The sequence below is a fragment of the Scyliorhinus torazame genome, chromosome 12 (genome assembly GCF_047496885.1).
Source record: "Scyliorhinus torazame isolate Kashiwa2021f chromosome 12, sScyTor2.1, whole genome shotgun sequence".
Lineage (NCBI taxonomy): Eukaryota > Metazoa > Chordata > Chondrichthyes > Carcharhiniformes > Scyliorhinidae > Scyliorhinus > Scyliorhinus torazame.
Window position 1 is genome coordinate 153,141,386 of NC_092718.1, and position 27,607 is coordinate 153,168,992.

Sequence of the window (27,607 nt, forward strand, 5' to 3'; positions counted from 1 at the left end):
CCGCCCTCCGCCGGCTGCCATATTCTCCGGCGCCGGTTTTCGGGTGGGGGCAAGGTTCACGCCACGCCGGTCGGGGGTCGATGGCAGCAGCCCTCCAGGCAATACTCCGGTCCCCGAAGGGCAGAGCAGCCGTCCATTTTTGGCCAATCCCACCGGCGTGGGTTATACATGGTCCCATACGGCGGGGCCTGGCAGGTAAGTCGGCTGGGGCGGTCCTCGGGGGGACGCGCGGGGGTCCGACACCGGGGGGGGGGGCATGGTGGCCTGGCCTGCGATCGGAGACCACCGATTTGCGGGCGGGCCTGTGCCGTGGGGGCACTCCTTCCTTCCGCGCCGGCCCCTGTAGGGCTCCGCCATGGCTGGCGTGGAGAAGGGAACCCACTGCGCATCTGCCAAAATACGCCGGCCGATCTGCACATGTACGAGATCACGCCGGCCCTTCGGCACATGCGCAAACTTGCGCAGTCCTTTTGCCGCCAGCTGGAGCGGCGCCAACCCCTCTGCTGTCCACCTAGCCCCCGGAAGTGCAGAGAATTCCGCACGTTCAGGGACTGTAGACGCTGGAGTGGTTGGCGCCGGTTCTCCCGCCGGCGTGGGGACTTAGTCTCCCAGGAAGGGAGAATCCCGCTTCTGGGGCGTCATTCTCCGACCCCCCGTCGGGTCGGAGAATGGCCGTTGGCCGCCGTGAATCCCGCCCCCGCCGAAGTCTCCGCTCCCGGAGATTGGGCGGGGGCGGGAATCCGGCCGCGCCGGTTGGCGGGACCCCCCGCTGGATTCTCCGGCCCGGATGGGCCGAAGTCCCGCCCAGGAATTGCCTGTCCCGCCGACGTAAATCAAACCTGGTATTTACCGGCGGGACCAGGCGGCGTGGGCGGGCTCCGGGGTCCTGGGGGGGGGCGTGGGGCGATCTGACCCCGGGGGGTGCCCCCACGGTGGCCTGGCCCGCGATCGGGGCCCACCGATCCGCGGGCGGGCCTGTGCCGTGGGGGCACTCTTTCCCTTCCGCCTCCGCTATGGCCTCCACCATGGCGGAGGCGGAAGAGGCTCTCCCCACTGCGCATGCGCGGGAAACTGACAGCGGCCGCTGACGCTCCCGTGCATGCTCTGGGAAACTGACAGCGGCCGCTGACGCTCCCGCGCATGCGCCGAATTTCCGCGCCAGCTGGCGGGGAAGCAAACGCCATTTCTGCCAGCTGGCGGGGCGGAAATCCCTCCGGCTTCGGCCTAGCCCCTCAATGTTGGGGCTAGGCCGCCAAAGATGCGGAGCCTTCCGCACCTTTGGGCCGGCGCGATGCCCGTCTGATTGGCGCCGGCTTTGGCGCCAGTCGGCGGACATCCCGCCGTTGGGGGAGAATTTCGCCCCTGATGTTTCGAGTCCAGATGACCCTTTGTCAAAGCTCCTTTGTCAGCTTTGACAAAGAGTCATTTGGCTCAAAACGTTCGCTCTTTTCTCTCCCTATAGACGCTGCCAGACCTGCTGAGATTTTCCAGCATTTTCTCTTTGTTTGCTGACACTCAGATTGGAGGAGTGCCTCCCGAGCATCGTTGGGGAGGATCAAACAGGGTTCGTGAAGCTAAGGCGGTTGTCCTATCATGTGCGGCCCCTTTTGAATGTAATCCTATCCCCGTCAAAGTGGGGGAGGGGAGCAGGAGGTCACTGTGGCGCTGGATGCAGAAAAGGTTTTTGATAGGGTAGAGTGGAACTGTCTGTTTGCGGTTTTGGAGCGATTTGAGATTGGGCCCTGATTCACTAGGTTGATCCCAGAGTTGAGGGGATTAGATTATGACGAGAGGTTGAGTAGACTGGGACTGTACTCATTGGAGTTTAGAAGGATGCGGGGGGATCTTATTGAAACATATAAAATTATGAAGGGAATAGATAGGATAGATGCGGGCAGGTTGTTTCCACTGGTCGGGGAAAGCAGAACTAGGGGGCATAGCCTCAAAATAAGGGGAAGTAGGACCGAGTTTAGGAGGAACTTCTTCACCCAAAGGGTTGTGAATCTCTGGAATTCCTTACCCAGTGAAGCAGTTTGAGGCTCCTTCTTTAAACGTTTTTAAGAAAAAGATAATACCTTTCTAAAGAATAAAGGGATTCGGGGATATGGTGTACGGGCCGGAGAGTGGAGCTGAGTCCACAAAGATCAGCCATGATCTCATTGAATGGCGGAGCAGGCTCGAAGGGCCAGATGGCCTACTCCTGTTCCTAGTTCTTATGTTCTTATGATTTGTGTTGTGGGTGAGACTGTTATAGAAGGAGCCTAAGGCTCGTGTTCGCATGAATAGTCTGGGCTCAAAGTATATTCAGCTGTATAAGGGAACCAGGCAAGGGTGCCCTATGCCCCACTCTTATTTGCATTGACGATAGAGCCTTTGGCCATAACGTTGAGGAATTCAGGTGCGTGGTGGGGGGTGGTGAGGAGGGGGATGAAACATAGGGTGTCCTGTATGCTGATGATCTGTTACTGCACATTTGGACCCAGTGGGGGAGGGGCATAATGGCATTGTTGAAGTGGTTTAGTGCGTTCTCTGGGTATAAGTTAAACCTGGGGAAGAGGGAGCGTTTTTCGGTTACCCCGTCAGAGAAGGGTGCTAATTTGGGAGTGTTGCTGTTTCGTTTGGCGGGCACTCGTTTTGGGAATTTAGGGATGTAGGTCGAATGATATTGGGCTCAGCTTCATAAATTAAACTTTACGAATCTAGTGGGTAGGGTTAAAACGGTCCTACAGAGGTGGGATAGCCTTCCTCTGTCCTTGGCAGACCGAGTGCAGTCGGTGAAGATGAACGTTTTGCCACGTTTCCTGTTCGTATTCCAATGCTTACCGTTTTTTTTGCCAAAGGTATTTTTGCGGGGGTGGAGAGGCTGATTTTGTCCTTTATTTGGGCGGGCAATATTGCTAGGATTTGTCGAACAGTCCTGCAATGGGACCGGCAGGCAGGGGTTTTTGCCGTTACTGAGCTTGATCTGCTAATATTGGACGGTGAATGCGGAAAAGGTGTTGGGTTGGTGTGGAACCAGGAGGCTATGTGGATGGGGATGGAGTTGGGCTTATGTAAGTGGACTGGGCTGCGGACGCTGGCGATGGCCTTGCTGCCGTTCTCTCCAGGGAAATATTCAGGGAATCTGGTGGTGGTTGCGACGTTGAAAATCTGGCATCCATTTGAACAGCGTTTTATATTAAGATGTCGAAGTGGGCAGCAATTTGTGATAATCATATGTTTGAGCCAGCAAGACTGGATACCAGGCTGGCTGGTTAAGCGGGGTGGATGGCGAGGGGGACTTGTTTTTGGAGTGGGCGGTTCGCAATCCTGGAGGAGCTGTCAGAGAAGTTTGGGTTTGCGCAGCCAGAAAGCTTTAGATATCTGCCGGTGAGGGACTTTGCAAGGAAGGTTTTCCTGTCGTTTCTGGTAGCACCGCTGTCTTCACCGTTGGAAAGGGTTTTGACACTCATGGGTTTGAAATTGGCAAATAGCTCGTGAATTTACGGGAGGATAATAGCGGGGGAAACTGCATCCCTAGTGGGGATTATGGCTAAATGGGAAGAGGAGTTGGGGGGTTGGCATTAGAGGAGGGGATTATGCTGTGAGGCCTTGCGTAGGGTGAACGTCACTTTGTCGTGCGCGTGACGAGGGTTGATTAAGTTGAAGGTGGTATACCGGGCACACTTAACTCAGACTAGGTTGAGTTGGTTGTTTGAGGATGTGGAAGATAAATGTGAGCGCTGTGGGAGGGGCCCCGCAAACCACGTGTATATGTTCCGGACGTATCCTGAGCTGGTGAGATTTTGGGTCTCCTTCTTCAGCACCACGTCGGAGATTTTGCAGATGGATTTGGAGCCCAATTCTCTGGCGGCCATATTTGGGGTATGAGACTCGTCGGAGCTGCAGACAGGTGGGTGGGCGGATATCTTAGCCTTGGCCTCGTTGGTCGCTTGCGGGCGGGTTCGGTTGGCGTGAAGGTCAGCTTCTCCACCCAGTGCCTCGGTGTGGCTGGGGTTCTCATGGAGCTTTTGCATCCTGAGACCATTAAATACACATTAAGGGGTACAATTGCGGGGTTCTACAAAAGATTGTAGCCTTTTATTGTGTTCTTTAAAGAGCTAGTCACTGTCAGCTGTTAAGGGGGAGGGGGAGCTGATGCTGCTGTGTTTCGTCGTTTGTTTGTTTTATGGTTTTGTATTTATTAAAAAATGTTCAATAAAATAATTTTTTAAAATGCAGATCTGGAGAGATCCAGTTCGCGCCTGGCAAAATGCATCGGGAGACTCACGATCGGCCCAGCGCCGAGCTCGATTCAGGTGCTCTTGAGCGATTCACTCATTGCGCCCGAATGCACGGCAGGCGTAACGGGGTCGCTGAATCGCACCCATAGTTTCAATACAGGATGGTCTGTGACCTGGAGGGAAACATGCAGATGGTGATATCCCCAATGCTCTGCTGCCCTTGCCTTCTATGTGGTAGAGGTCATGGATTTGGAAGGAGCTGTTGAAGGAGCCTAGTTGAATGGCTGCAGTGCATCTCACAGATGGAACACACTTCTGCTACTGTGCGTCAGTTTTGTAAGGAGTGAATGTGTATTGTGGCGGGTGGCATGACAATCAAGCTGGTTGCTTTGTCATGGATGATGTTAACCTGCTTGAGTTTTGTTTGGAGCTGCACTCATCCAGGCAAGTGGAGAGTATGCCATCACTATCCTGGGTTATGCCTTATTGTGATAGACAGGCTTTGGGAGGCAGAAGGTGAGCTACTAGGCTCAGAATTCCCAGCCTCTGTTACTGTACTTACATGGCTGGTCAATTCAGTTTCTGGTCAATGGTAACCCCCCAGGATGCTGATAGTGGGGGATTCAGTGATGGCAATACTATTGACTATCAAAGGGTGATGGTTAGATTCTCTGTTGTTGGAGATGGTCATTATCAGGACCTGATATGGCACTAATGTCACTCACCACTTATCAGCCCAAGTTGGAATGTCATCCAGGTCATGCTACATTTGGACAAAGACGGCTTCAGTATCTGAGGAGTTGCGAATGGTACTGAACATTATACAGTCATCAGCGATGATTGCTACTTCTGACTTTATGATGGAGGGAAGATCATTAATGATGCAGATGAAGTTGGTTGGGCCTAGGATATTACCCTGAGGAACCCCTGCAGTGATGTTCTGGGACAGGGATGATTGACCTCCAACAACCACAATCATCTTACTTTGCACTAGATCTGACTCCAACCAGTGGTGAGTCTTCCCCTTGATTCACATCGACTTCACATCAAGGGCTCCTTGATGCCACACTCTGACAAATGTTGCCTTCAAGTCAAGGACAGTCACTCTGCTCGAGCTGTTTGAAATCTATCCATTTAGCACAAAACACAATGGAGGGTATCCTCAACAAGAAGATAGGATGTTGTCTCCTCTCAGACTGTGCGGTGGTCATTCCTACCGATACTGTCTTGGACAAATGCATCTGCGACAGGTAGACTGGTGAGGACAACGTCTAGTAGGTTTTTCCCTCTTGTTGGTTCCCTCACCACCTGCTACAGACTCAGTCTAGCAGCTTGGCCGCTCAGTCTACGTTGTTGGTTATGGTGCCTCGGTCAATGTTCAGTTTCATTCCTTTTAGACTTTTTGGAGCTTTATACAACTGAGTGACTTTCTGGGTCATTTCAGAGGGCATTTAAGAGTCAACTGCATTGCTGTGGACCAGGAGTCACATCTCGACCAGGCCAGCTAAGGATGGCAAGTTTTATTCCCTGAATGACATTAGTGAATCAGATGGGTTTTTATGACAATTGACAATGGTTTTGCGGTGACGTTGAGCTTTTACTTCCTGACTTTATTAACTGAATTTAAATTCTACCAGTTGCTGTGGTGAGATTTGAGCCCCAGTCCCCACAGCTTTAGTTGGGCCTCTGGATTACTGATCCATTATGCCCAAGGCTGGTTCTTCTTGATGAGCACAAAAATTCACAAAATATATCAGTATTAATGTAATTCTTGTAAGTTCCATTTCATTAAAATATTTCTATTGAGGAGACTTCAAATTCACTCAGAGATATCCATTATAGTCAACTTGCCCTTCATAATCGGTTTTCTATGCATTATATTTAATTGGTTTTTAATATTAAGTTCCTAATTCAGTGTTCTGGACCCAATACATTATTATGAACCTAAGGCCGTGGGTAAATATATTCAAACTGTTTGTAGACAAGAAAAAGAACAGTAGATTGAGTGCCAGCAATTTCACTCACTTCAATAGTGTCACCCTGTTGAAGGTCCAATACCAGCTTGAGAATGGATCTTACATAGAATTTACAGTGCAGAAGGAAGCCATTTGACCCATCAAATTTGCACCAACCCTTGTAAAGAGCACCCCACTCAAGCCCACACTCCCACCCTATCCCCGTAACCCCTCCAAACCTTTTTTGGACACTAAGGGCAATTTAGCATGGTCAATCCACCTAACCTGCACATCTTTGGATTGTGGGAGGAAACCGGAGCACCCGGAGGAACCACGCAGACACTGGGAGAACATGCAGACTCCGCACAGACAGTGACCCAAGCCGGGAATCGAACCTGGGACCCTGGAGCTGTGAAGCCGCAGTGCTAACCACTGTGCTACCATGGGGTGGCACGGTGGTATAATGGTTAGCACTGCTGCCTCATGGCGCTGAGGACCTGGGTTTTATCCCGGCCCAGGTCGCTGTCCATGTGGAGTTTGAAAATTCTCCCCGTCTCTGCGTGAGTCTCACCCCCACAACCCAAAGATGTGCAGGGTAGGTGGACTGGCCACGCTAAATTGCCCCTTAATTGGAAAACTTTTTTTTTCAAAGAATACAATGGAAATGTCTAACAACATGACTGCTGCATTCCAATTTGCGAAAACTAAGTACATGTACAGAACTGAGTTTCAATTCCAAACGATAAAATAACATGTTTAAATACATTGAAGAATCCAGAGGTGGTCTTACACTTTTGAGGATCCTGCGCTCTCCCTTTTGCGGGGGCCCCACATCACATCCCATCCCTGGTGACGTTGAGCCCCGTCCCAATTACATGGAGCCCCATCCAAAATACTGTCAATGCTTCCTGACCTCGCCCACCCTCAGCTCACACACTGCAGGACCTGGAAACACAAATTCTCGCCCAGTCCAGTTTCTGCCCAGCCCTCTCCACTCACTTTCAACCCTGCTGCCTCTGGCTCTGGTCGAGTTGTCCAGCTCCCGCTGGCTGCTGCTCCCCAATTCCCTGAGACACGATTCTAACGCTTGCCTGACCTTCTTCTCACCTCCTGAGTGCTGCTCTGTTCTCATCTCGGCTCTCGCTTGGGTGGCTGGACCTCGAGCCACAACCCTCAACAACCGCGTGTGCTCCTGGCTGTCTGCCTGGCGGCTGCTGCTGGCTATCTCACCTGGTGGCCTCTGTTCTTTTTGGTTAGTTGCCCGCCTGCCCTCCTCAGCCCTGGCCTGGAGTTTGAGAGTCACCCCGCTGCTCCCCTCGATGGCTGTTAGCCAGCGCCTCTTCCCCGTCTCGCCAAAGGATTTGCAGCAGAGTCAGACTTGCACTGTGGGGGCACATACATCCACCTCTCAGTATGGAGCACCCCCATTGGCCGGGACACCACACTTCAGCGCTGTGTGTTTCATTATAAGCCAGTCTCTGGAAGTATCTCCTTACAATAAAAGAGTCAAATAAAGAGTTACTCTGTTGTGAACTTATTTAATGACCGCACCATGGTAAGGATATATTTACAGGCCAAAACTTTCCAGCCATTCATACCAATGGGATCTTCCATTCCTGCTGACGGTGCACTCCCATCCCAGGTTTCCCGGTGGCAAAGGGTCTATTAAATGGGAAACCCCATTGACAACGCAGGACCAGATGATCCTGCCTCCGGATCCTGCCTCCGGCCAATGGTAGGCCATCTCTGCCACAGCAAATCATGCGGCGGTTGTGCGGAATCCTGTTCAGCCCCAATCTGAGCTTCTGACCTGATAGCCTCCTCTTCATAAAGGTTGCCTACTTTCCCCTCATCTCACCTCACCTGCTTATTTATGCTTCGAACCTCCACAACTATTCCAATGCTCTCTTGAATAATATCCCATTCTCCACTATACATGAATTTCAGCACGTCTAAAACTTTGCTACCTACAGCCTTTCTCATATCAAGTCCCATTCATCTATACCCCATATCCTTGATGGCATACATTGGTTCCAATTTACAATTCTCATTGCCATGTGAAATCCCGACCTGGCTTTGCCTCTCCTTGGGCGGGATTCTCCAATAATGGGGCAATGTCCCCACGCCGGCGTGAAAAGCGGCGCCAACCACTCCGGCGTCAACCGTCCCTGATAATCTGAATGCTCCCCTTCCTAGGGGGCTAGGTTGGTGCCGGAATGGTCCCCACAGTTCCAGCCGGTGCGGAACAGCTCGTGCGAGTTCGTGCATGCGCAGAACGGCCGGCGTGATTCCGCACATGCGTGGAACCGCTGGCGTATTTCCGGACCAGCGCGCTATGGCCGGCATATTTCCACGCATGCGCAGGGGTTCCCTTCTCCACGCCGGCCCCCGGGCAATATGGCGGAGCCCTACAGGGACCGGGTGCAGAGTAAAATAGGCCCTCACGGAACCAGCCCGCCTGTCGATCGGGAGGCCTCGATCACGGGCCACTGTAGGCCCCCCCCCCCGGGTCGGAACCCCCTCCCCAACTCCAGGATGGCCCCCGCACACTCACCTTCCAGGTCCCGCCAAGAGAACAGGAATCCTGCGAGCGCCCGAGAATTGGCGCCGGAGAATCGTGCCCCCTCCCGGGGATACTCCGACCCGGCGACGGGTCGGTGAATCCCGGCCCTTATAGAATCATAGAAGTTTACAGCATGGAAACAGGCCCTTTGGCCCAACCAGTCCATGCTGCCCAGTTTTTACCATTAAGCTAGTCCCAGTTGCCCACACTTGGCCCATAACCCTCTATACCCATCTTACCCATGTAACTATCTAAATGCTTTTTAAAAGACACAATTGTACCCGCCTCTACTACTACCTCTGGCAGCACATTCCAGACACTCACTACCCTCTGAGTGAAGAAATTGCCCCTCTGGGCCCTTCTGAATCTCTCCCCTCTCACCTTAAACCTATGCCCTCTAGTTTTAGACTCCCCTACCTTTGGGAAAAGATGTTGACTATCTACCTTACCTATGCCCCTCATTATTTTATAGACCTCTATAAGATCACCCCTAAGCCTCCTACACTCCAGGGAAAAAAGTCCCAGTCTATCCAGCCTCTCCTTATAACTCAAACCATCAAGTCCCGGTTTGAGTTATAAGGAGAGGCTGGATAGACTGGGACTTTATCTCTGCGACCTCCTCCAAACTTACAACCACCTCTCCATAGGTCTGTCCCTCTCTTTGCCCTGTGATTGGCAGCCAGGCCTTCAGTCACTTAGACCCCACACCCTGGATTCACATCTTAACTCCATTTCCACTTTCCTTTTTGTAAAGCTCACCTCTGACCAGGTTTTTGTCACTTCTCCCAGTATCCTACGTACTCAGAGAGGTTTTCCTCATTAAAGATGTAAATGCAAAGTGCTGTTGCAAGTTTGGCCAATTGTCTTCTCAGTCAGGAATACTGCATGAGAAAGGAGACAATTCAAATCAGCGGGGGAAGAAATATATGTCGGAGATTTCTTTGAATAATCAGATATTTTATGTAATTAGATAAAAAGTAACTTTTCAGGCATAACTGGCGCGATTTTCCGAAATGGGGACAGAGTGTTCGCGCCGTCGTGAACGCCGTAGCATTTCACCACGGCGCGAAACGGGCGTGGGCAGTAGCGATTCTGGCCCCCACAGGGGGCCAGCATGGCGCTGGAGCGGTTCACGCCGCTCCAGTCTCCCTTCCTGGCGCCAAATGGGCACAGCGCCAACCCGCGCATGCGCAGTTGGGCCGCGCCAACCCGCACATGCACAGTTCACCGCGCCAACCCGCGAATACATGGGGGACTTCCACAGCGCGCCGTCCCCGACGCAACATGGCATGAGGGTTCAGGGGCCAGCCGTGTAATAAAATAGGGCCGGGGCTGGAGAGGCTGGCCCGCCGATCGGTGGGCCCCGATTGCGGGCCAGACCCCATCGGAGGCCCCCCCGGTGAAGGAGCGCTTTTCCCCGCCCCACAGTACGCCCCCCCGACCCTAGGCGCAGAGTTCCCGCCGGCTGCGAGCAGGGGTGAACGGCGCCGGCAGGACTCTGCTGTTTCTGCGCGGCCGCTCGTCCCATCAAGGCCGGAGAATCGGAGGCCCAGCCCCAGACAGCGCCCCGCAACTGGCGCCACTCCAAACGCGCCAGCGCAAATGGCGGCAATTCTCCGCTCCTCGGTTGGACTGCCGCCGTGGGAAAAAATGGCACAAATGGCAATTTCCCCCATACGGCACGACATGGGAGAATCGCGCCCAACATATGAAGCCCCCTGAAAATATGCAGTGAGATTTAGTTGCTGCACATCATGGCATTTAAAAAATTCTAATTATATTAATATCACTTCACGCAGTGTTTGGAAAAGGCATCTTCAATCTAGATTCTGGCAGCTCTGTATGGGTGCCTACTTGCTAAATCCTGACAGGAACTTGGAACACGGTTGACAGATGAATGGTTTGCTGAATTCCTTTGTGAGATGCTTGTGAATCAGATGAATGCAGAGATGGTGTTCAGCCGAATGCCAAGATATTTTTGTCCATATTCTAATTAGAAAATGGTGTTGGCATGGGGTGCTGGGATGAAATGAAACATGTCCTTCTGCAAAGAGAAATGGGCTCTCCCCCCACCCCCACCCTTTGCAAAGAGAAATGGGCTCGCCCCCCACCCCGCACGACCGTCAGAGCTACTGCTGCCTGGGAAGGTGAGTCCTTTCTGAAATTAGGTGGAGAGCAATGATACATTTGAACCAGTTTAGTTGCATTGTGCATTCAACAGATGTCCATCACATTTTAGAAGTTCTCTTTCAAAATAAAAGGGAGCAAAAATAAAAGTAACCGTTTTTGAAATTATAAATTAATGAGCACAGGCCAATGTCCAGACTTCCCTCCCCAGCAACAGCGAATGGAGACTTAACCTCAGGATTTAAAAAAAATGAATTTTGTGACTTTAAATAAATTAGTTCGACCTTAAGAGAAAATTAGGTTGTATGGTACCTGATATAATGTTCCCACCATTGTAAAACAGTGTACCATACTATTTGCCATGATCATTACCATAGGAAGCATTATGTGCATAGGTTCCCCCATCAGGATTAGGGCATCTGCTCATTGGGTCTGCATGTGTCATTTTATTCACTATGGCAGTTCTAATTTGTCCACCCCGGTGCATTGTCCTATCACCATTGTTTCCTCCTCCTCCCCTCTTCACTCTCAAGGCACTGCTTCGAGCTGGGATTCCAAGGTAAAGCAGCACTCCAGTACCTCATCCAAATGGCATTCATTTTTTCTGATGTTGTGAAGTTATTTTCCCAGTGGGACCTCACATTGTACATGTACACACACCTTCCAGGTAGAGATCAAGAGATAGTTTTCAGGAATGGAAATTTTGCTTCATTTTTTCACTCCCAACCAGTGCTCCTGGGCCATTTGCAGTCAATTGATCTGAGATTAGCTAACTCAACATGGGTCAAACCTGCATCCTTCCTATTCTGTGTAAGGTATTTACCCTAGACTATAAGGAAACTACACATGCATACATGGAATTGCCAGTAGGGTTGGAGGGGTATCAATAGTAACCATAGAATTACAAAATGTTACATCCGTGTACAAATGGTAGGTGAGTTTATTGTCATAATTTGGATTATTTTTAATTCATACTTCCACCAAGATAGATGTAAATGAACTCCGGGTGCACAGAATGGGATGCAATTTATGGTAATCAAGGTGAAGCCATACAGTGCTGTGAAGGAGAATACTTTCCCATTGTTGGCATTGAGTGTCAACATCAAGCACTAAAATTTCAGCATTGAAGTGTTCAATTTAGGGGATAGTTCCATCGATCAAGGCACAAACGGTCTGTGTGCAAATGGGCATCTCTCATAAATAAAGGGAGGTAAACTCATTTACAAAATTGACCAGTACTGCAGTCACATATCTGTACCGGGCATATCACAACAGCATTGTTGTGTACCAGCAGAGGTGAAGGCTGCAGGCTGCCTGCTTTGTACCAGGCATATGCTCAGCATGGGTGGGACCATGAGGAGGAGGGCCACTGGGCAATTTGATACAGCACTGGGGACATCTGGTAGCAGTGGGTGTGAATATAATTTTCAAACAATGCAGTGTCCACTTCAGTGAACGTTCTATAGAGTGTACCTCAAGCAGTCCTCCAATACATTATGGAGTGGCACTCTCATTAACATTAAAGTCAAGGGTGCCTGGTGAATCAATGAGGCCTCCATTGTAATTTTCTGAAGCACTGTCACCCAGTACTCAGCCCATTATTGTATGATCAGTCAAGTAGAGCAAAGCTCCCTCCACACTGCTGCAGCTTTGTGCCCTGACTCTGATATTTTGCAATTCCAGAGTAGAATAATCCATAATTGGAACGTAGGGGCAGGCGTTGGCCATTCAGTCCCTTGACTTACCTTAACTTAATTTACCCATTTTGGTTCCCCAATCTTCGTTTCTGGGTAGGATCCTCAATTATTCGAGGGTCACCGAACCATGGCTTATGCCTTGAATTTACTGCAGGGCAGGGTGAGGAGGCAGGCCCAAGCATATCTCAGCCAGAATGGGGATCGAACCCCGTGCTGTTGCCCTTAATCTGATCGACACACGAGCCATCTAGCCAACTGAGCTAACCAGTCTGCTCAGTCCCTTAATATTCCCCTAAGAATTCACAATCATGAGTTATGTTTTGTTTGCCATGTGTTCTAATCCCTTTGCGAGTGTGGCACTTGGTTAAAAACTCTCAAACTGCTTCTTACTTTAGGAATCATTGATTTGAATTTATTTCTGGTTTGGACAGAGTCCCGTAGCACGGGAGATTAGCCGGGTCCCGTAGCACGGGAGATTAGCCGGGTCCCGTAGCACGGGAGATTAGCCGGGTCCCGTAGCACGGGAGATTAGCCGGGTCCCGTAGCACAGGAGATTAGCCGGGTCCCGTAGCACGGGAGATTAGCCGGGTCCCGTAGCACGGGAGATTAGCCGGGTCCCGTAGCACGGGAGATTAGCCGGGTCCCGTAGCACGGGAGATTAGCCGGGTCCCGTAGCACGGGAGATTAGCCGGGTCCCGTAGCACGGGAGATTAGCCGGGTCCCGTAGCACGGGAGATTAGCCGGGTCCCGTAGCACGGGAGATTAGCCGGGTCCCGTAGCACGGGAGATTAGCCGGGTCCCGTAGCACGGGAGATTAGCCGGGTCCCGTAGCACGGGAGATTAGCCGGGTCCCGTAGCACGGGAGATTAGCCGGGTCCCGTAGCACGGGAGATTAGCCGGGTCCCGTAGCACGGGAGATTAGCCGGGTCCCGTAGCACGGGAGATTAGCTGGGTCCCGTAGCACGGGAGATCAGCCGGGTGTTTCCCAGCACACGGAGTGCCGAGAAACACCCCACTATCTTTTTTTTAATACTCTTCATTGTCACAAGTAGACTTACATTAACACAGCAATGAAGTTACTGTGAAAATCCCCTCGTCGGCGCATTCCGGCGCCTGTTCAGGTACACGGAGGGAGAATTCAGAATGTCCAAATTACCTAACAGCCCGTCTTTCAGGACTTGTGAGAGGAAACCGGAGCACCCGGAGGAAACCCACGCAGACACGGAGAGAACGTGCAGACTCCGCACAGACAGTGACCCAAGCCGGGGATCGAACCTGGGACCCTGGTGCTGTGAAGCAACAGTGCTAACCACCGCACTACCGTGCTGCCCCTAACACCCATCCGGGTAGAGCAGGGGCCTCAGCAGGGAACTCCCCAAAGAGGTTGCACTTAACTCTTTTTTCTGCACGGAGGAACTCCGCTTGCTGGTGCAGTGAGGGGCTCTCGAGCCCCTTACATGACCCTGAACCCCCCCGAAGCCCCAACTCACTATAAGGGATCGCGGGACCCCCCCCACACACACACCCACACAGGGCACCCCTGGCCTGATCACTGCCGCGCAACAAATGCCTGGCACCCTGGCAGTGCCTCTTCCAGCTGGCAGTGCCACATGTGCCCATGTGGCACCACCAGAGTGCCCAGGTGGCACCAGCAGTGCCAGTGTACCACCCTATCCAGAGAGCAAGCACCTGGGGACCTCTGATCCACTGGGAGACCCCACGAGTGCCGTTCCTTCTAGTCCCCGTTTGTGCAGACCAGTACTGAACAGCGCTAGCCCGAGGTGTCCAAAATAATAATAATCATCTTTCTTGGTGTCACAAGTAGGCTTACATTCGCACTGCAATGAAGTTACTGTGAAAATCCCCTAGTCGCCACTACGGCGCCTGATCGGGTACACTGAGGGAGAAATCCAAAATGAAGTTAGATCTCGGCAATGCATATTAGAGTGAGACTCGTTGTCTCACTCTAATATGCAGATTTGCCAGAAAGTGACGCCTCATAAGATTGCGTTAGATCTCGCCCGGCAAACCGAGTATATCCCGTAAGTGGGATCTCCTGACATCTACTAGACACGCTACGCCGCGCTGCTTTTTGGGCGCAACACTCCTGGTAGATCCTGCCAGTAAGGCCTGGTTGATTCAGTGATGCAGGAAAATAAATCAATAATATAGGGTCAATGTATATCTCTGAACGTCAGTAGCAGTTGAATTTGCCTCTACGGAATGTGGCCACTTTTTCTTGGTACTGGGGCGAAATTCTCCCCAAACGGCGCGATGTCCGCCGACTGGCGCCCAAAACGGCGCCAATCAGACAGGCATCGCGCCGCCCCAAAGGTGCGGAATGCTCCGCATCTTTGGGGGCCGAGACCCAACATTGAGGGGCTAGGCCGGTGCCGGAGGGATTTCCGCCCCGACAGCTGGCGGAAACGGCGTTTGTTGCCCCGCCAGCTGGCGCGGAAATGACATCTCCGGGCGGCGCATGTGCGGGAGTGTCAGCGGCCGCTGACAGTTTCCCGTGCATGCGCAGTGGGGAGAGTCTCTTCCGCCTCCGCCATGGTGGAGGCCGTTGCGGAGGCGGAAGGGAAAGAGTGCCCCCACGGCACAGGCCCGCCCGCGGATCAGTGGGCCCCGATCGTGGGCCAGGCCACCGTGGGGGGACCCCCCGGGGTCAGATCGCTCCGCGCCCCCCCAGGACCCCGGAGCCCGCCCACGCCGCCTTGTCCCGCCGGTAAATAGGTACTCTAATTTACGCCGGCGGGACAGGCAATTTCTCGGTGGGACTTCGGCCCATCCGGGCCGGAGAATCGAGCGGCAGGGCCCGCCAACCGGCACGGCCCGATTCCCGCCCCCGCCCAATCTCCGGTACCGGAGACTTCGGCAACCGGCGGGGGCGAGATTCACGGCGGCCAACGGCCATTCTCCAACCCGCTGGGGGCTCGGAGAATGACGCCCAAGTTGTCAAACACACTGGTCAAGAAGATCATCCATTCTCTGGTTACTAAGTGGAAGATGGTCTTTCCTAGTGTTCCTGCTTCGGATCTTGGACAGGATCACATTCAGCTGAGAATGCTTCCCAATGCAGAATGCAAAATCAAAACCAAATTGTACCTTTGTTAGTCTTTCAAGCCTGAACCATAGACCGAGAATAGGAAGTTAACCGACAGTTTAAAGGACGTTTGCTGATAAAATTATAACATGCAACCACTGGCAAATTTTGACAATGGCGTAATAGGCGTTCTAGTTGTTTCACTAAGCTTTAGTGCCTATAAATTACAGTTACCATGGTGATAAGGGGTGTTGTGAGTCATTGTGTCTGCATGAATCATCTGAGCCTAGTAGTTATCGTGGAATTTGATGTTTATGCTCCAAAACTGTGAGAGACATTTTAACGAGATGTGAGGTGTGAAGAATGGGTCGTTTGGGCCTTATATTCTGCGCCTTCCGATGGAGCCTGTACAGATTGTACTGTCCCAGAGGCTATCTCATTTATATAATTTCTTGGGAATAATTACTGAAATGGTGACAAAAGGGACAACAGGGAATTAAAGTAAGGCAGCAATGTTCAGTGTTCAGTGCAGACCAAAGTTAACCACATCAGATTTGTCGTTTATATCACTAAATCCACTGTTTGTTCCCACTCATTTTGACTCCTTGTTAAACAGCCTTTCTCTTTTCGACCACAGACTTTGATCGTCCATGAATGTTTAACGGGGTATTTTTTTGGTTGTTTTTCCAAGCACCATGGCTCATGATTGGTAGATTGGATATGAGTATTAGATAGAATTTCTGTCACTTTGCCTTCCAAATGAGTTTGAATGATCAAAAACAAATATTCTCGGTTTTTGGTAATCATGAACTGCCCTCTAGACCAAACTGTTAGTGTAAGGTTTTCAATAAATCACAGAATTGTTAAGGTGCAGGAGGCAATTCGGCCCGCAGCACCGGCTCTCCAAACGAGCATCATGACCTAGTGCCATTCCCCTCTTAGCCTTCTTCTCTCCAAGAAGAACAGTCCCATTCTCTTCAATCTATTCTCGTAAATAACCTTTCTCATCCCTGGAACGATTCTTATAACCCTCTTCTGCACTCTGTCCAGTGCATTCACATCCTTCCTATAGTGTGGCAATCAGAACTGTACACAATATTCCAGCTGAGATCCAACTGGTGTGTTGTGTAAGTTCAGCATTACCTCCTTGCTCTTGTACTCCATGCTTTGATTAATAAAATCCAGGACTCTGTATGCTTTATTAACTGCTCTCTCCAGGGCACCCTGCTCCCATGTCTAGAGAAAAACTCCTCTCCACACCCCCCTCCAACACAAATGTTAACACCCCCCTGCTGACAAAGGGAGCTCCCCCAAACCCTCATTAAGGTGGGGCATTCTCCCCCCAACACAGGAATAACAGGTCACCCCCCCACACAATACGCATGCATAAGAGTGACCTGACCCCACCCCTCCCAGCATCCCCACCCTAGCCCCATCCCCTCAGCCACCTCCTGCCCTCTTCAGACCCTACCTTGGCATTGCCGATGGTGTACTTTCCTCTGGCACCATGGCACTGACATCCTGGCAAAGACACCCTAGACTGGAGTACTGGACCTAGAGAGGGGTCAGCCCATTGCTCATGTGCGCCTCTTCTACTGCCAAGCTACAGAGGAGGGTCCCCAAGAATCCTTGGAGTTGTGTGGCAAAGGGGTTGAGGCCGGGACCCTGCCCCGGGATGGGGTCCCATGTCTGGACTGCCCATTCCAGCCCTGGGCATCCTGGAGATCACTCTTCACTCAGTGATCTCAGCAACTCTCTGCTCAGAATCATCATCCTTTTCTGACCTGTTTAAACTCTGAAGTGGCAGTGGCCTTCTCACTCTGAACTGCTCTGCCTGACAGTTGATGAGCAGTTCTGACAGTTAATTTAATATTGAATTCAGGAAGACTTCCCCTTTCCTCGCATGTGCTCCCTCAGCTCTCTGCTTTTTGAAGTGTCAGAGGCTTCCTAGAAAGCACTTGAAAAGCCTTGAAATCCCCAGAGATTTTTGGAATGCCTAGCACAGTGCAGTACCTTTAACTAGTCTTTGATTGACAGCTTAAGGGTTTAAACACAGGGACCTGGAGGTTTGTTTATTTATCTTTCCCTTCACGCTTGAATGCATCTGAAGTGCTCTCCATTGATCCTAACTGCAATATTTATAAACATTCTTGTTCTGATTGACAGCTGCTGGCAACTTCAACAATGCTTTCTGAAGTCAGAAAAGAGGAAGTGAAAGGTTGGCATTGCCGAGTGCCACTGCCCTGCCCTGTTTCCAATCACCCGGGGGCTGCACTGGCCTCCCAGCCCCCAGGCAAGGTCATCATGCCTAGTTTCCATTTTTGGAAACCAGTATTGATTCACCCGCCGTCAGGCTGCACCTGTGGGACAGCAATTCATGAAAGCCAGGAGGCTCCGGCTCTGAACGAGCTGAGCATATTTAAATGAGTTTAAAGACTTATTTAAATATGCAAGTTTGGTTCACGCCAATAAGGACATGAACCAGTTTGCATCGGGTGCTACACCCCAGGAAAATGGCACCCCATTTGGCGCCCGCGCTAACCCCATTTAGGAACTCCCCCGCTATTCTCCGGGAATAGTGGGAGGTGCAGCCGATGCAATGAGGCATTAGAATCATGCTCATTGAGGTGTATAGTTTATATGCATTACAAGGAAACTAGATAAGTACATGAGAAGGAAAGGAATTGAATAATATATTGAGATTGTTAGTTAAGAGTAGATAAAGTGGGGGAGACTCATGTGGACATAAACACTGACATAGATTGGTTAGGTGGATGGCATGTTTCCGTGCTGTAAATTCAATATAAAAGTTCCTTAACCCAGACTAATGAACTTCTGTGTATTTGTGTGACCAATCTTTTCCCTCTCATGCTGCTGATGCTGATGAAGTCTGAAAAGGAAATCAAGCAGTTCTCCCTCACCACCACCCAAGAAGAAAAAGAAGAAGAAATCAGGTCACTACAAAAGCCGGTAAGTATCCCTGTATTAATCCTGCATAAATACATTAGGATTCCATAAATAGTAAAGCGATCTCCAAAAATAACTGTAATTAGCAGGAAATGCTTAACATCTAAGTATGCATTTTATTTAAACAAAGCTTTATTTTAGTTGTGTTTTATGTTCATGTACAAGGCTGCTCTGTGGTGCTATTTCAGGAATTGAGCCCTGAAATAATCTCACTGAGGCATCATTGGACAGGAGATCTCTTTGTGTTGCCCCTTTTTACGATCGTGATTGATCTGTGTACAAAGCATTCATGAAGAGTGAGCCATTTGCCTTTTTTTCCTCTTGGCTTTTACTGAATACTTGATGTGCCTTTCACAAAATCTTAATGGACGCAGGGGAATGAGATGCTTAGCAGATGGACAGCTATGTTAAGAAACCATAGGGGATCTCCAAAAGGTGAGATCATCCTAACTAGTTCCCCAGATCAAATTGAAGATGCACAGGTCCGCAGAAAGGAGGCTACTAATGATTTTTTAAATCCATAATTAGGTGGAACGCATCCACATTATCTATCTAAGGAGTCATACTTGTTTGGGTGCCCACAGCTTTGAATGTACAACCGCCTATTAGTTAAAGCTTTGCTTCCATCATCCTTTTGCATGTGAGACTTTAAAGAAGTGAATAGTGAAGTAAACAACAGATGGCAGGCGAGGCGCAATCAGAAGCCAAATGTTCTGTTTTACCGTGTTTGACACTTCTTTAAACAAATCTGAGATTTTGCTTAAACTAAAACTAGAACTGCCTGTTGAAATGGAAATTATTTATACAGAGAGGGAAGTCAGGAGAATTTTTTGTTTAAAAAATTGTCCAACAAGGAAGAACTCAATTGAATGTGGAGACCACCGCCGCACCCCACCCCCACCCCCCCCCCCCCCCCCCACACCCCACACCCACCACGAACCCACCTTGTAAGTGCAAGATCACTCGATCAATGTCTTCTTCAAGCTTGAGTGCAGTTCCTGCCTTATCAGTGGCCATTTTGAATTGAGGCCCTCCATTTGCAATATACACTCCAGTTAAATTCTCCATTCAACATCAACCAAGTGGCGAAAATGTCAAACGCTTCAACTTGTCCCATCTGTAGCTAAAACCCCTTAACGCTTAGCCCCATAGCAACATGTTGAATATTTGGCTTCACATATAAAAAATTATGTGATCTAAAGAAAAGAGACACAAACATCTTGGATACATCAAATTGATTTTCCTTCATATTGATTATACATTTAGGGAGCATATTGGCCACAGTGGATAAAAATAGTTACAAAAGATACAACGTTTATAGTGCGACAAGCAAAGAGGATTATGTGTCAGTGACTGGAAATATACACCAGCTATGAAAGTAATAGTGGAATATAATGTACCATGGCTGATCTACACCTTAACTGAGGAGTGCAGCCATGATCGTATTGAATGGCGGGGCAGACTTGAAGGGCCTGGTGGCCTACTCCTTCAATTTCTTGTGTTCACTTGAATTACCCACCTTTGCTCCATATTTCTTCATATCCTCCCAGAACAAAAATACATTTGTTCTGTAATGTATTGAGTATAAGACTGTCGGCTCTGCTGCAGGCAGCCTTTATTGAGCTAACCTCTGCATAACCTTTCTCCTCCTCCTTCAGGTGCCATGTCCTCAGAGGGCATTGCTGATCATGGACTTCCGTTGGATTGGTTCATGGTTATGCTTGCCCTCTGCAATATGGCTGACCAGGAAACTCTCCCACTCCTTTCCTGCCATCAGGAGTATTGGAAAGATTTACAGGCTGGCAATCAACCTGGTTGGCCACATTATGAATGCACCTTCCATGGCCAACAAGTTCTGAACATAGAACATTGAACATAGAAAAATACAGCACAGAACAGGCCCTTTGGCCCACGACGTTGTGCCGAACCTTTGTCCCAGATTAATCATAGATTATCATAGAATTTACAGTGCAGAAGGAGGCCACCCGGCCCATCGAGTCTGCACCGGCTCTTTCAAAGAGCACCCTATCCAAGGTCAAACACCGACACCCTATCCCCACCCAACACTAAGGGCAATTTTGGACACTAAGGGCAATTTATCACGGCCAATCCACCTAACTTGCACATCTTTGGACTGTGGGAGGAAACCGGAGCACCCGGCGGAAACTCACGCACACACGGGGAGGATGTGCAGACTCCGCACAGACAGTGACCCAAGCCAGAATCGAACCTGGGACCCTGGAGCTGTGAAGCAATTGTGCTATCCACAATGCTACCGTGCTGCCCTTAAGAACAAATTAATTTACACTATGTCATTCTACCGTAATCCATGTACCTATCCAATAGCTGCTTGAAGGTCCATAATGTTTCCGACTCAACTACGTCCACAGGCAGTGCACTCCATGCCCCCACTACTCTCTGGGTAAAGAACCTACCTCTGACATCCCTCCTATATCTTCCACCATTCACCTTAAATTTATGTCCACTTGTAATGGTTTGTTCCACCCGGGGAAAAAGTCTCTGACTGTCTACTCTATCTATCCCCCTGATCATCTTATAAACCTCTATCAAGTTGCCCCTCACCCTTCTCCGTTCTAATGAGAAAAGGCCTAGCACCCTCAACCTTTCCTCGTAAGACCTACTCTCCATTCCAGGCAACATCCTGGTAAATCTCCTTTGCACCTTTTCCAAAGCTTCCACATCCTTCCTAAAATGAGGCGACCAGAACTGTACACAGTACTCCAAATGTGGCCTTACCAAAGTTTTGTACAGCTGCATCATCACCTCACGGCTCTTAAATTCAATCCCTCTGTTAATGAACGCGAGCACACCATAGGCCTTCTTCACAGCTCGATCCACTTGAGTGGCAACTTTCAAAGATGTATGAACATAGACCCCAAGATCTCGCTGCTCCTACACATTGCCAAGAAATCTACCGTTAACCCTGTATTCTGCATTCATATTTGTCCTTCCAAAATGGACAACCTCACACTTTTCAGGGTTAAACTCCATCTGCCACTTCTCAGACCAGCTCTGCATCCTATCTATGTCTCTTTGCAGCCGACAACAGCCCTCCTCACTATCCACAACTCCAACAATCTTCGTATCGTCTGCAAATTTACTGACCCACCCTTCAACTCCCTCCTCCAAATCATTAATGAAAATCACAAACAGCAGAGGATCCAGAACTGATCCCTGCGGTACGCCACTGGTAACTGGGATCCAGGCTGAATATTTGCCATCCACCTCCACTCTCTGACTTCTATCGGTTAGCCAGTTCGTTAATCAACTGGCCAAATTTCCCACTATCCCATGCCTCCTTACTTTCTGCATAAGCCTACAATGGGGAACCTTATCAAATGCCTTACTAAAATCCATGTACACTACATCCACTGCTTTACCTTCATCCACATGCTTGGTCACCTCCTCAAATAATTCAATAAGACTTGTAAGGCAAGTCCTACTCCTCACAAATCCGTGATGACTATCCCTAATCAAGTAGTGTCTTTCCAGATGCTCAGAAATCCTGGGCGCGATTCTCCACTCCCACGCCGGTTGGGAGAATCGCCTGGGCCGCCAAAATTTCCGGGGACTCCGGTCCGACGCCCTCCCGCGATTCTCCCAAGTGGCGGGAACGGTCCGGTCGGGTTTCGCAGGCCGGAGAATCACCGGAGACACCCAAAATGGCGATTCTCCGGCACCCCCGCTATTCTGAGGCCCGGATGGGCCGAGCGGCCAGGCTAAAACAGCGGGTTCCCCCTGGCGCCGTCCACACCTGGTCGCTGCAGTCGTGGGCGGTGCGTGAACACTGGGGGGGGGCAGCCTGTGGGGGGGGGGCGAGGGGGGATCCTGCACCGAGCTTCACCTGCAATGTGGGGTGGCCCGCGATCGGTGCCCACTGATCGTCGGGCTGTCCTCTCTGAAGGAGGACCTCCTTCCTTCCACGGCCCCGCAAGATCCGTCCCCCATCTTCTTGCGGGGCAGATTTAGAGAGGACGACAACCACGCATGCGCGGGTTGGTGCCGGCCAACCCGCGCATGCGTGGATGTCGCCTGTTATGCGGCGTCGGCCGCGTCATCTATGCGGCGCCGCTTTTACGCAGGCGACAAGATCTGGCACGTGTAGATGGCGCGGCCCCGATCCTGGCCCATTGTCAGGGCCTGAATCGGTCGGGACTGGGGCCGTTCCGCGCCGTCGTGAATCTCGACGGCGTTCACGACGGCGCGCCCACTTCGGCGTGGGAGTGGAGAATCCGCCCCCTATCCTTCAGTACCCTTTCCATTACTTTGCCTACCACCGAAGTAAGACTAACTGGCCTGTAATTCCCAGGGTTATCCCTAGTCCCTTTTTTGACCAGGGGCACGAAATTCGCCACTCTCCAATCCCCTGGTATCACCCCTGTTGACAGTAAGGACGAAAAGATAATTGCCAACGGCTCTGCAATTTCATCTCTTGCTTCCCATAGAATCCTTGGATATATCCCGTCAGGCCCGGGGGACTTGTCTATCCTCAAGTTTTTCAAAATGCCCAACACATCTTCCTTCCTAACAAGTATTTCCTCAAGCTTACCAATCTGTTTCACACTGTCCTCTCCAACAATATGGCCCCTCTCATTTGTAAATACTGAAGAAAAGTACTCGTTCAAGACCTCTCCTATCTCTTCAGACTCAATACACAATCTCCCGCTACTGTCCTTGATCGGACCTACCCTCGCTCTAGTCATTCTCATATTTCTCACATATGTGTAAAAGGCCTTGGGATTTTCCTTGATCCTACCCGCCAAAGATTGTTCATGCCCTCTCTTAGCTCTCCTAATCCCTTTCTTCAGTTCCCTCCTGGCTATCTTGTATCCCTCCAGCGCCCTGTCTGAACCTTGTTTCCTCAGCCTTACATAAGTCTCCTTCTTCCTCTTAACAAGACATTCAACCTCTCTTGTCAACCATGGTTCCCTCACACGACTATCTCTTCCCTGCCTGACAGGGACATACATATGTCCCTGTTCTATAACATAGAGGGCATTTAAAGGTTTATTGGATAAGCATATGGATGATAATGGCATAGTGTAGGTTAGATGGCTTTTGTTTCGGTGCAACATCGTGGGCCGAAGGGCCTGTACTGCGCTGTATCGTTCTATGTTCTATATCAAGGACACGTAGTACCTGTTCCTTGAACAAGTTCCACATTTCACTTGTGTCCTTCCCTGACAGCCTATGTTCCCAACTTATGCACTTCAATTCTTGTCTGACAACATTGTATTTACCCTTCCCCCAATTGTAAACCTTGCCCTGTTGCACGCACCTATCCCTCTCCATTACTAAAGTGAAAATCACAGAATTGTGGTCACTATCTCCAAAATGCTCCCCCACTAACAAATCTATCACTTGCCCTGGTTCATTACCAAGTACCAAATCCAATATGGCCTCCCCTCTGGTCGGACAATCTACATACTGTGTTGGAAAAGCTTCTTGGACACACTGCGCAAACACCTCCCCATCCAAACTATTTGATCGAAAGAGTTTCCACTCAATGTTTGGGAAGTTGAAGTCACCCATGACTACTACCCTGTGACTTCTGCACCTTTCCAAAATCTGTTTCGCAATCTGTTCCTCCACATCTCTTCTACTATTTGGGGGCCTATAGAAAACTCCTAACAAGGTGACTGCTCCTTTCCTATTTCTGACTTCAACCCATACTACCTCAGTAGGCTGATACTCCTCGAACTGCCTTTCTGCAGCTGTTATACTATCTCTACTTAACAATGCCACCCCCTCACCTCTTTTACCACCCTCCCTAATCTTATTGAAACATCTATAACCAGGGACCTCCAACAACCATTTCTGCCCCTCTTCTATCCAAGTTTCCGTGATGGCCACCACATTAGCCTCAAGTACCGATCCATGCCTTAAGTTCACCCACCTTATTCCTGATGCTTCTTGCGTTGAAGGATACACACTTCAACCCATCTCCGTGCCTGCAAGTACTCTCCTTTGTCAGTGTTCCCTTCCCCACTCCTCACTACACGCTTTGGCGTCCTGAATATCGGCTACCTTCGTTGCTGGACTACAAATCCGGTTCCCATTCCCCTGCCAAATTAGTTTAAACCCTCCCGAAGAGTACAAGAAAACCTCCCTCCCAGGATATTGGTGCCCCTCTGGTTCAGATGCAACCCGTCCTGCTTGTACAGGTCCCACCTTCCCCAGAATGCGCTCCAATTATCCAAATACCTGAAGCCCTCCCTCCTACACCATTCCTGCAGCCACGTGTTCAACTATACTCTCTCCCTATTCCTAGCCTTGCTATCACGTGGCACCGGCAACAAACCAGAGATGACAACTCTGTCTGTCCTGGCTTTTAACTTCCAGCCTAACTCCCTAAACTCGTTTATTACCTCCACACCCCTTTTCCTACCTACGTCGTTGGTACCAATGTGCACCACGACTTCTGGCTGCTCCCCCTCCCCTTAAGGATCCTGAAGACACGATCCGAGACATCCCTGGCCCTGGCACCCGGGAGGCAACATACCTTCCGGGAGTCTCGCTCGCGACCACAGAATCTCCTATCTATTCCCCTAACCATTGAATCTCCTACTACTATTGCTTTTCTATTCTTCCCCCCTTCCCTTCTGAGCCCCAGAGCCAGACTCAGTGCCAGAGACCTGGCCGCTAGGGCCTTCCCCCGATAGGTCATCCCCCCCCCCCAACAGCATCCAAAATGGTACACTTGTTTTGAAGGGGAACGGCCTCGAGGGATCCCTGCACTGTCTGCCTGTTTGTTTTCTTTCCCCTGACTGTAACCCAGCTACTCTTGTCCTGTTCCTTGGATGTGGTTACCTCCCTGTAACTCCTCTCTATCACCCCCTCTGCCTCCCGGATGATCCGAAGTTCATCCAGCTCCAGCTCCAGTTCCCTAACACGGTCTCTGAGGAGCTGGAGTTGGGTGCACTTCCTGCAGGTATAGTCAGCGGGGACACCGGTGGTATCACTCACCACCCACATCCTACAGGAGGAGCATGCAACTGGCCTAGCCTCCATCCCCTCTTACCTTACAGAATATAACTGCCCTGTGGACCAACTGAACCTCCGCCCTCCCACTCTGCTCCCAGTCAGCTGCACTCTCACTAAACTCCTGGCTCCCTTCTCGCTCTTTGCGGAAATGTAGGAAATGAAATGAAAGGAGCACCTTACTCCCTCCTCACCTAACTCCCTCAGTCACCAAACTCTCACTATAACACTCAAATGTACCAAATTCAGCACTCCTTCAGTCACCAAATTCTCACTCTGGCACTTAAATGCACCAAATTCAGCACTCCCTCAGTCACCAAACTCTAACTATAGCACTCATATGCACCAAATTCAGCACTCCTTCAGTCACCAAACTCTCACTATAGCACTTAAATGCACCAAATTCAGCACTCCCTCAGTCACCAAACTCTCACTATAGCACTCAAATGCACCAAATTCAGCACTCAGTGCAAACAAAGTCTGCGCTGTCGGGGATCACTTTTATACTGTGAATCTAGCCTCTGAAAACTGGCCTAATCCAATTAACTAATTAACAAGCTCCAGCTGCAAGTGCCTACAAGTAGAAACTTTGTTTGAAGCTGATTGAAAATTCACTTTCTTCTAAACCAAACAGCAACTTTTAAGTTAATTAACTAAATAAAAGAAAGACTAGACTTTAGATAAAAATGAACCCTTATACTCCCTCAGTCACCAAACTCTCACTATAGCACTCAAATGCACCAAATTCAGCACTCAGTGCAAACTGAAGTGGGACTTAAACCTGGTCAACAGCCAACCAGGACCCGGGATCTGTCAGCCAATGACATCACGGCTTCACAGTCCCACATGACCCCTAATGCATACTACCACATTCACCCCTTGTTAAAAATGAACCCGGCGGGGTGGTGCTTCGTATGGTGGTAAGGGTTTACAAGGCTGGTCCTGGGAGGAAAACTTTTGCATGTCATCACAGTATGTACAGAGGTTTTTTTTTTTTGTTTTGAACTATTTACAGTAAAAGGGGGAAAAGGAAAGAGTTCTCGTTAAAGTCCACAACATTGTAGTGTTACATCGATGCCACGAGTCGGTCGGGCGGTCTGGTCGTCCTCGTCGATCGCCTCGGCCCCGGTGGTGGTGCTTGTTCCCGTGTTGTCGTCTCCGGGAGCCTTACGGTTTCTGCTTCAGCTTCACTTCTGGTCGGACCTGGGAGGAGGACCGATCCTCCCAGGAAGGGGGCGCTCGCGGGGTGCGCCGATGGCAGGGAGGGGGTGATTGGTGTCAGGGGGGTGTGCGTGTTGCCGGCGGGCGCCAGATCTCGCAGGGAGACCGTGTCCTGTCGGCCGTCGGGGTACTCCACGTAAGCGTACTGCGGGTTCGCGTGGAGGAGGCGAACCCTCTCGACCAACGGGTCCGACTTGTGCGCCCGCACATGTTTTCGGAGCAAGATGGGTCCTGGGACCGCCAGCCAGGTCGGCAGCGACGTTCCAGAGGAGGACTTCCTGGGGAAGACAAGGAGGCGCTCATGAGGCGTTTGGTTACTGCTCGTACACAGTGGCGACCGGATGGAGTGGAGAGCGTCCGGGAGGACCTCCTGCCACCGTGAAACTGGGAGGTCCCTGGACCGTAGGGCCAGTAGGACGGTCTTCCAGACCGTGCCGTTCTCCCTCTCTACTTGCCCGTTCCCCCGGGGGTTGTAGCTGGTCGTCCTGCTCGAGGCTATACCGTTGCTGAGCAGGAACTGGCGCAGCTCGTCACTCATAAAGGAGGACCCCCTGTCGCTGTGGACGTATGCGGGGCAACCGAACAGTGTGAATATGGTGTTAAGGGCTTTAATGACTGTGGCCGCTGTCATGTCAGGGCAGGGGATGGCGAAGGGGAAACGGGAGTACTCGTCCACCACGTTCAGGAAGTATATGTTGCGGTCGGTGGAGGGGAGGGGCCCTTTGAAATCCAGACTAAGGCGTTCAAAGGGACGGGAAGCCTTGATCTGGTGCGCACCATCCGGCCTGAAAAAGTGCGGTTTGCAC

General features: G+C 50.5%; 1 protein-coding gene across 8 annotated transcripts in view; it reads left to right on the forward strand.

Annotated features, from left to right (window-relative positions):
* Positions 1 to 27,607, forward strand: part of srrm3 (serine/arginine repetitive matrix 3) — a 524,769-nt gene that overhangs the window by 364,444 nt on the left and 132,718 nt on the right. For all 8 annotated transcript variants that reach the window (XM_072469206.1, XM_072469198.1, XM_072469202.1 and 5 more), the window contains one exon: positions 18,501 to 18,581. In XM_072469206.1, the coding sequence (XP_072325307.1) occupies positions 18,501 to 18,581 (81 nt within the window). The remainder of the gene's footprint in view (positions 1 to 18,500; positions 18,582 to 27,607) is intronic.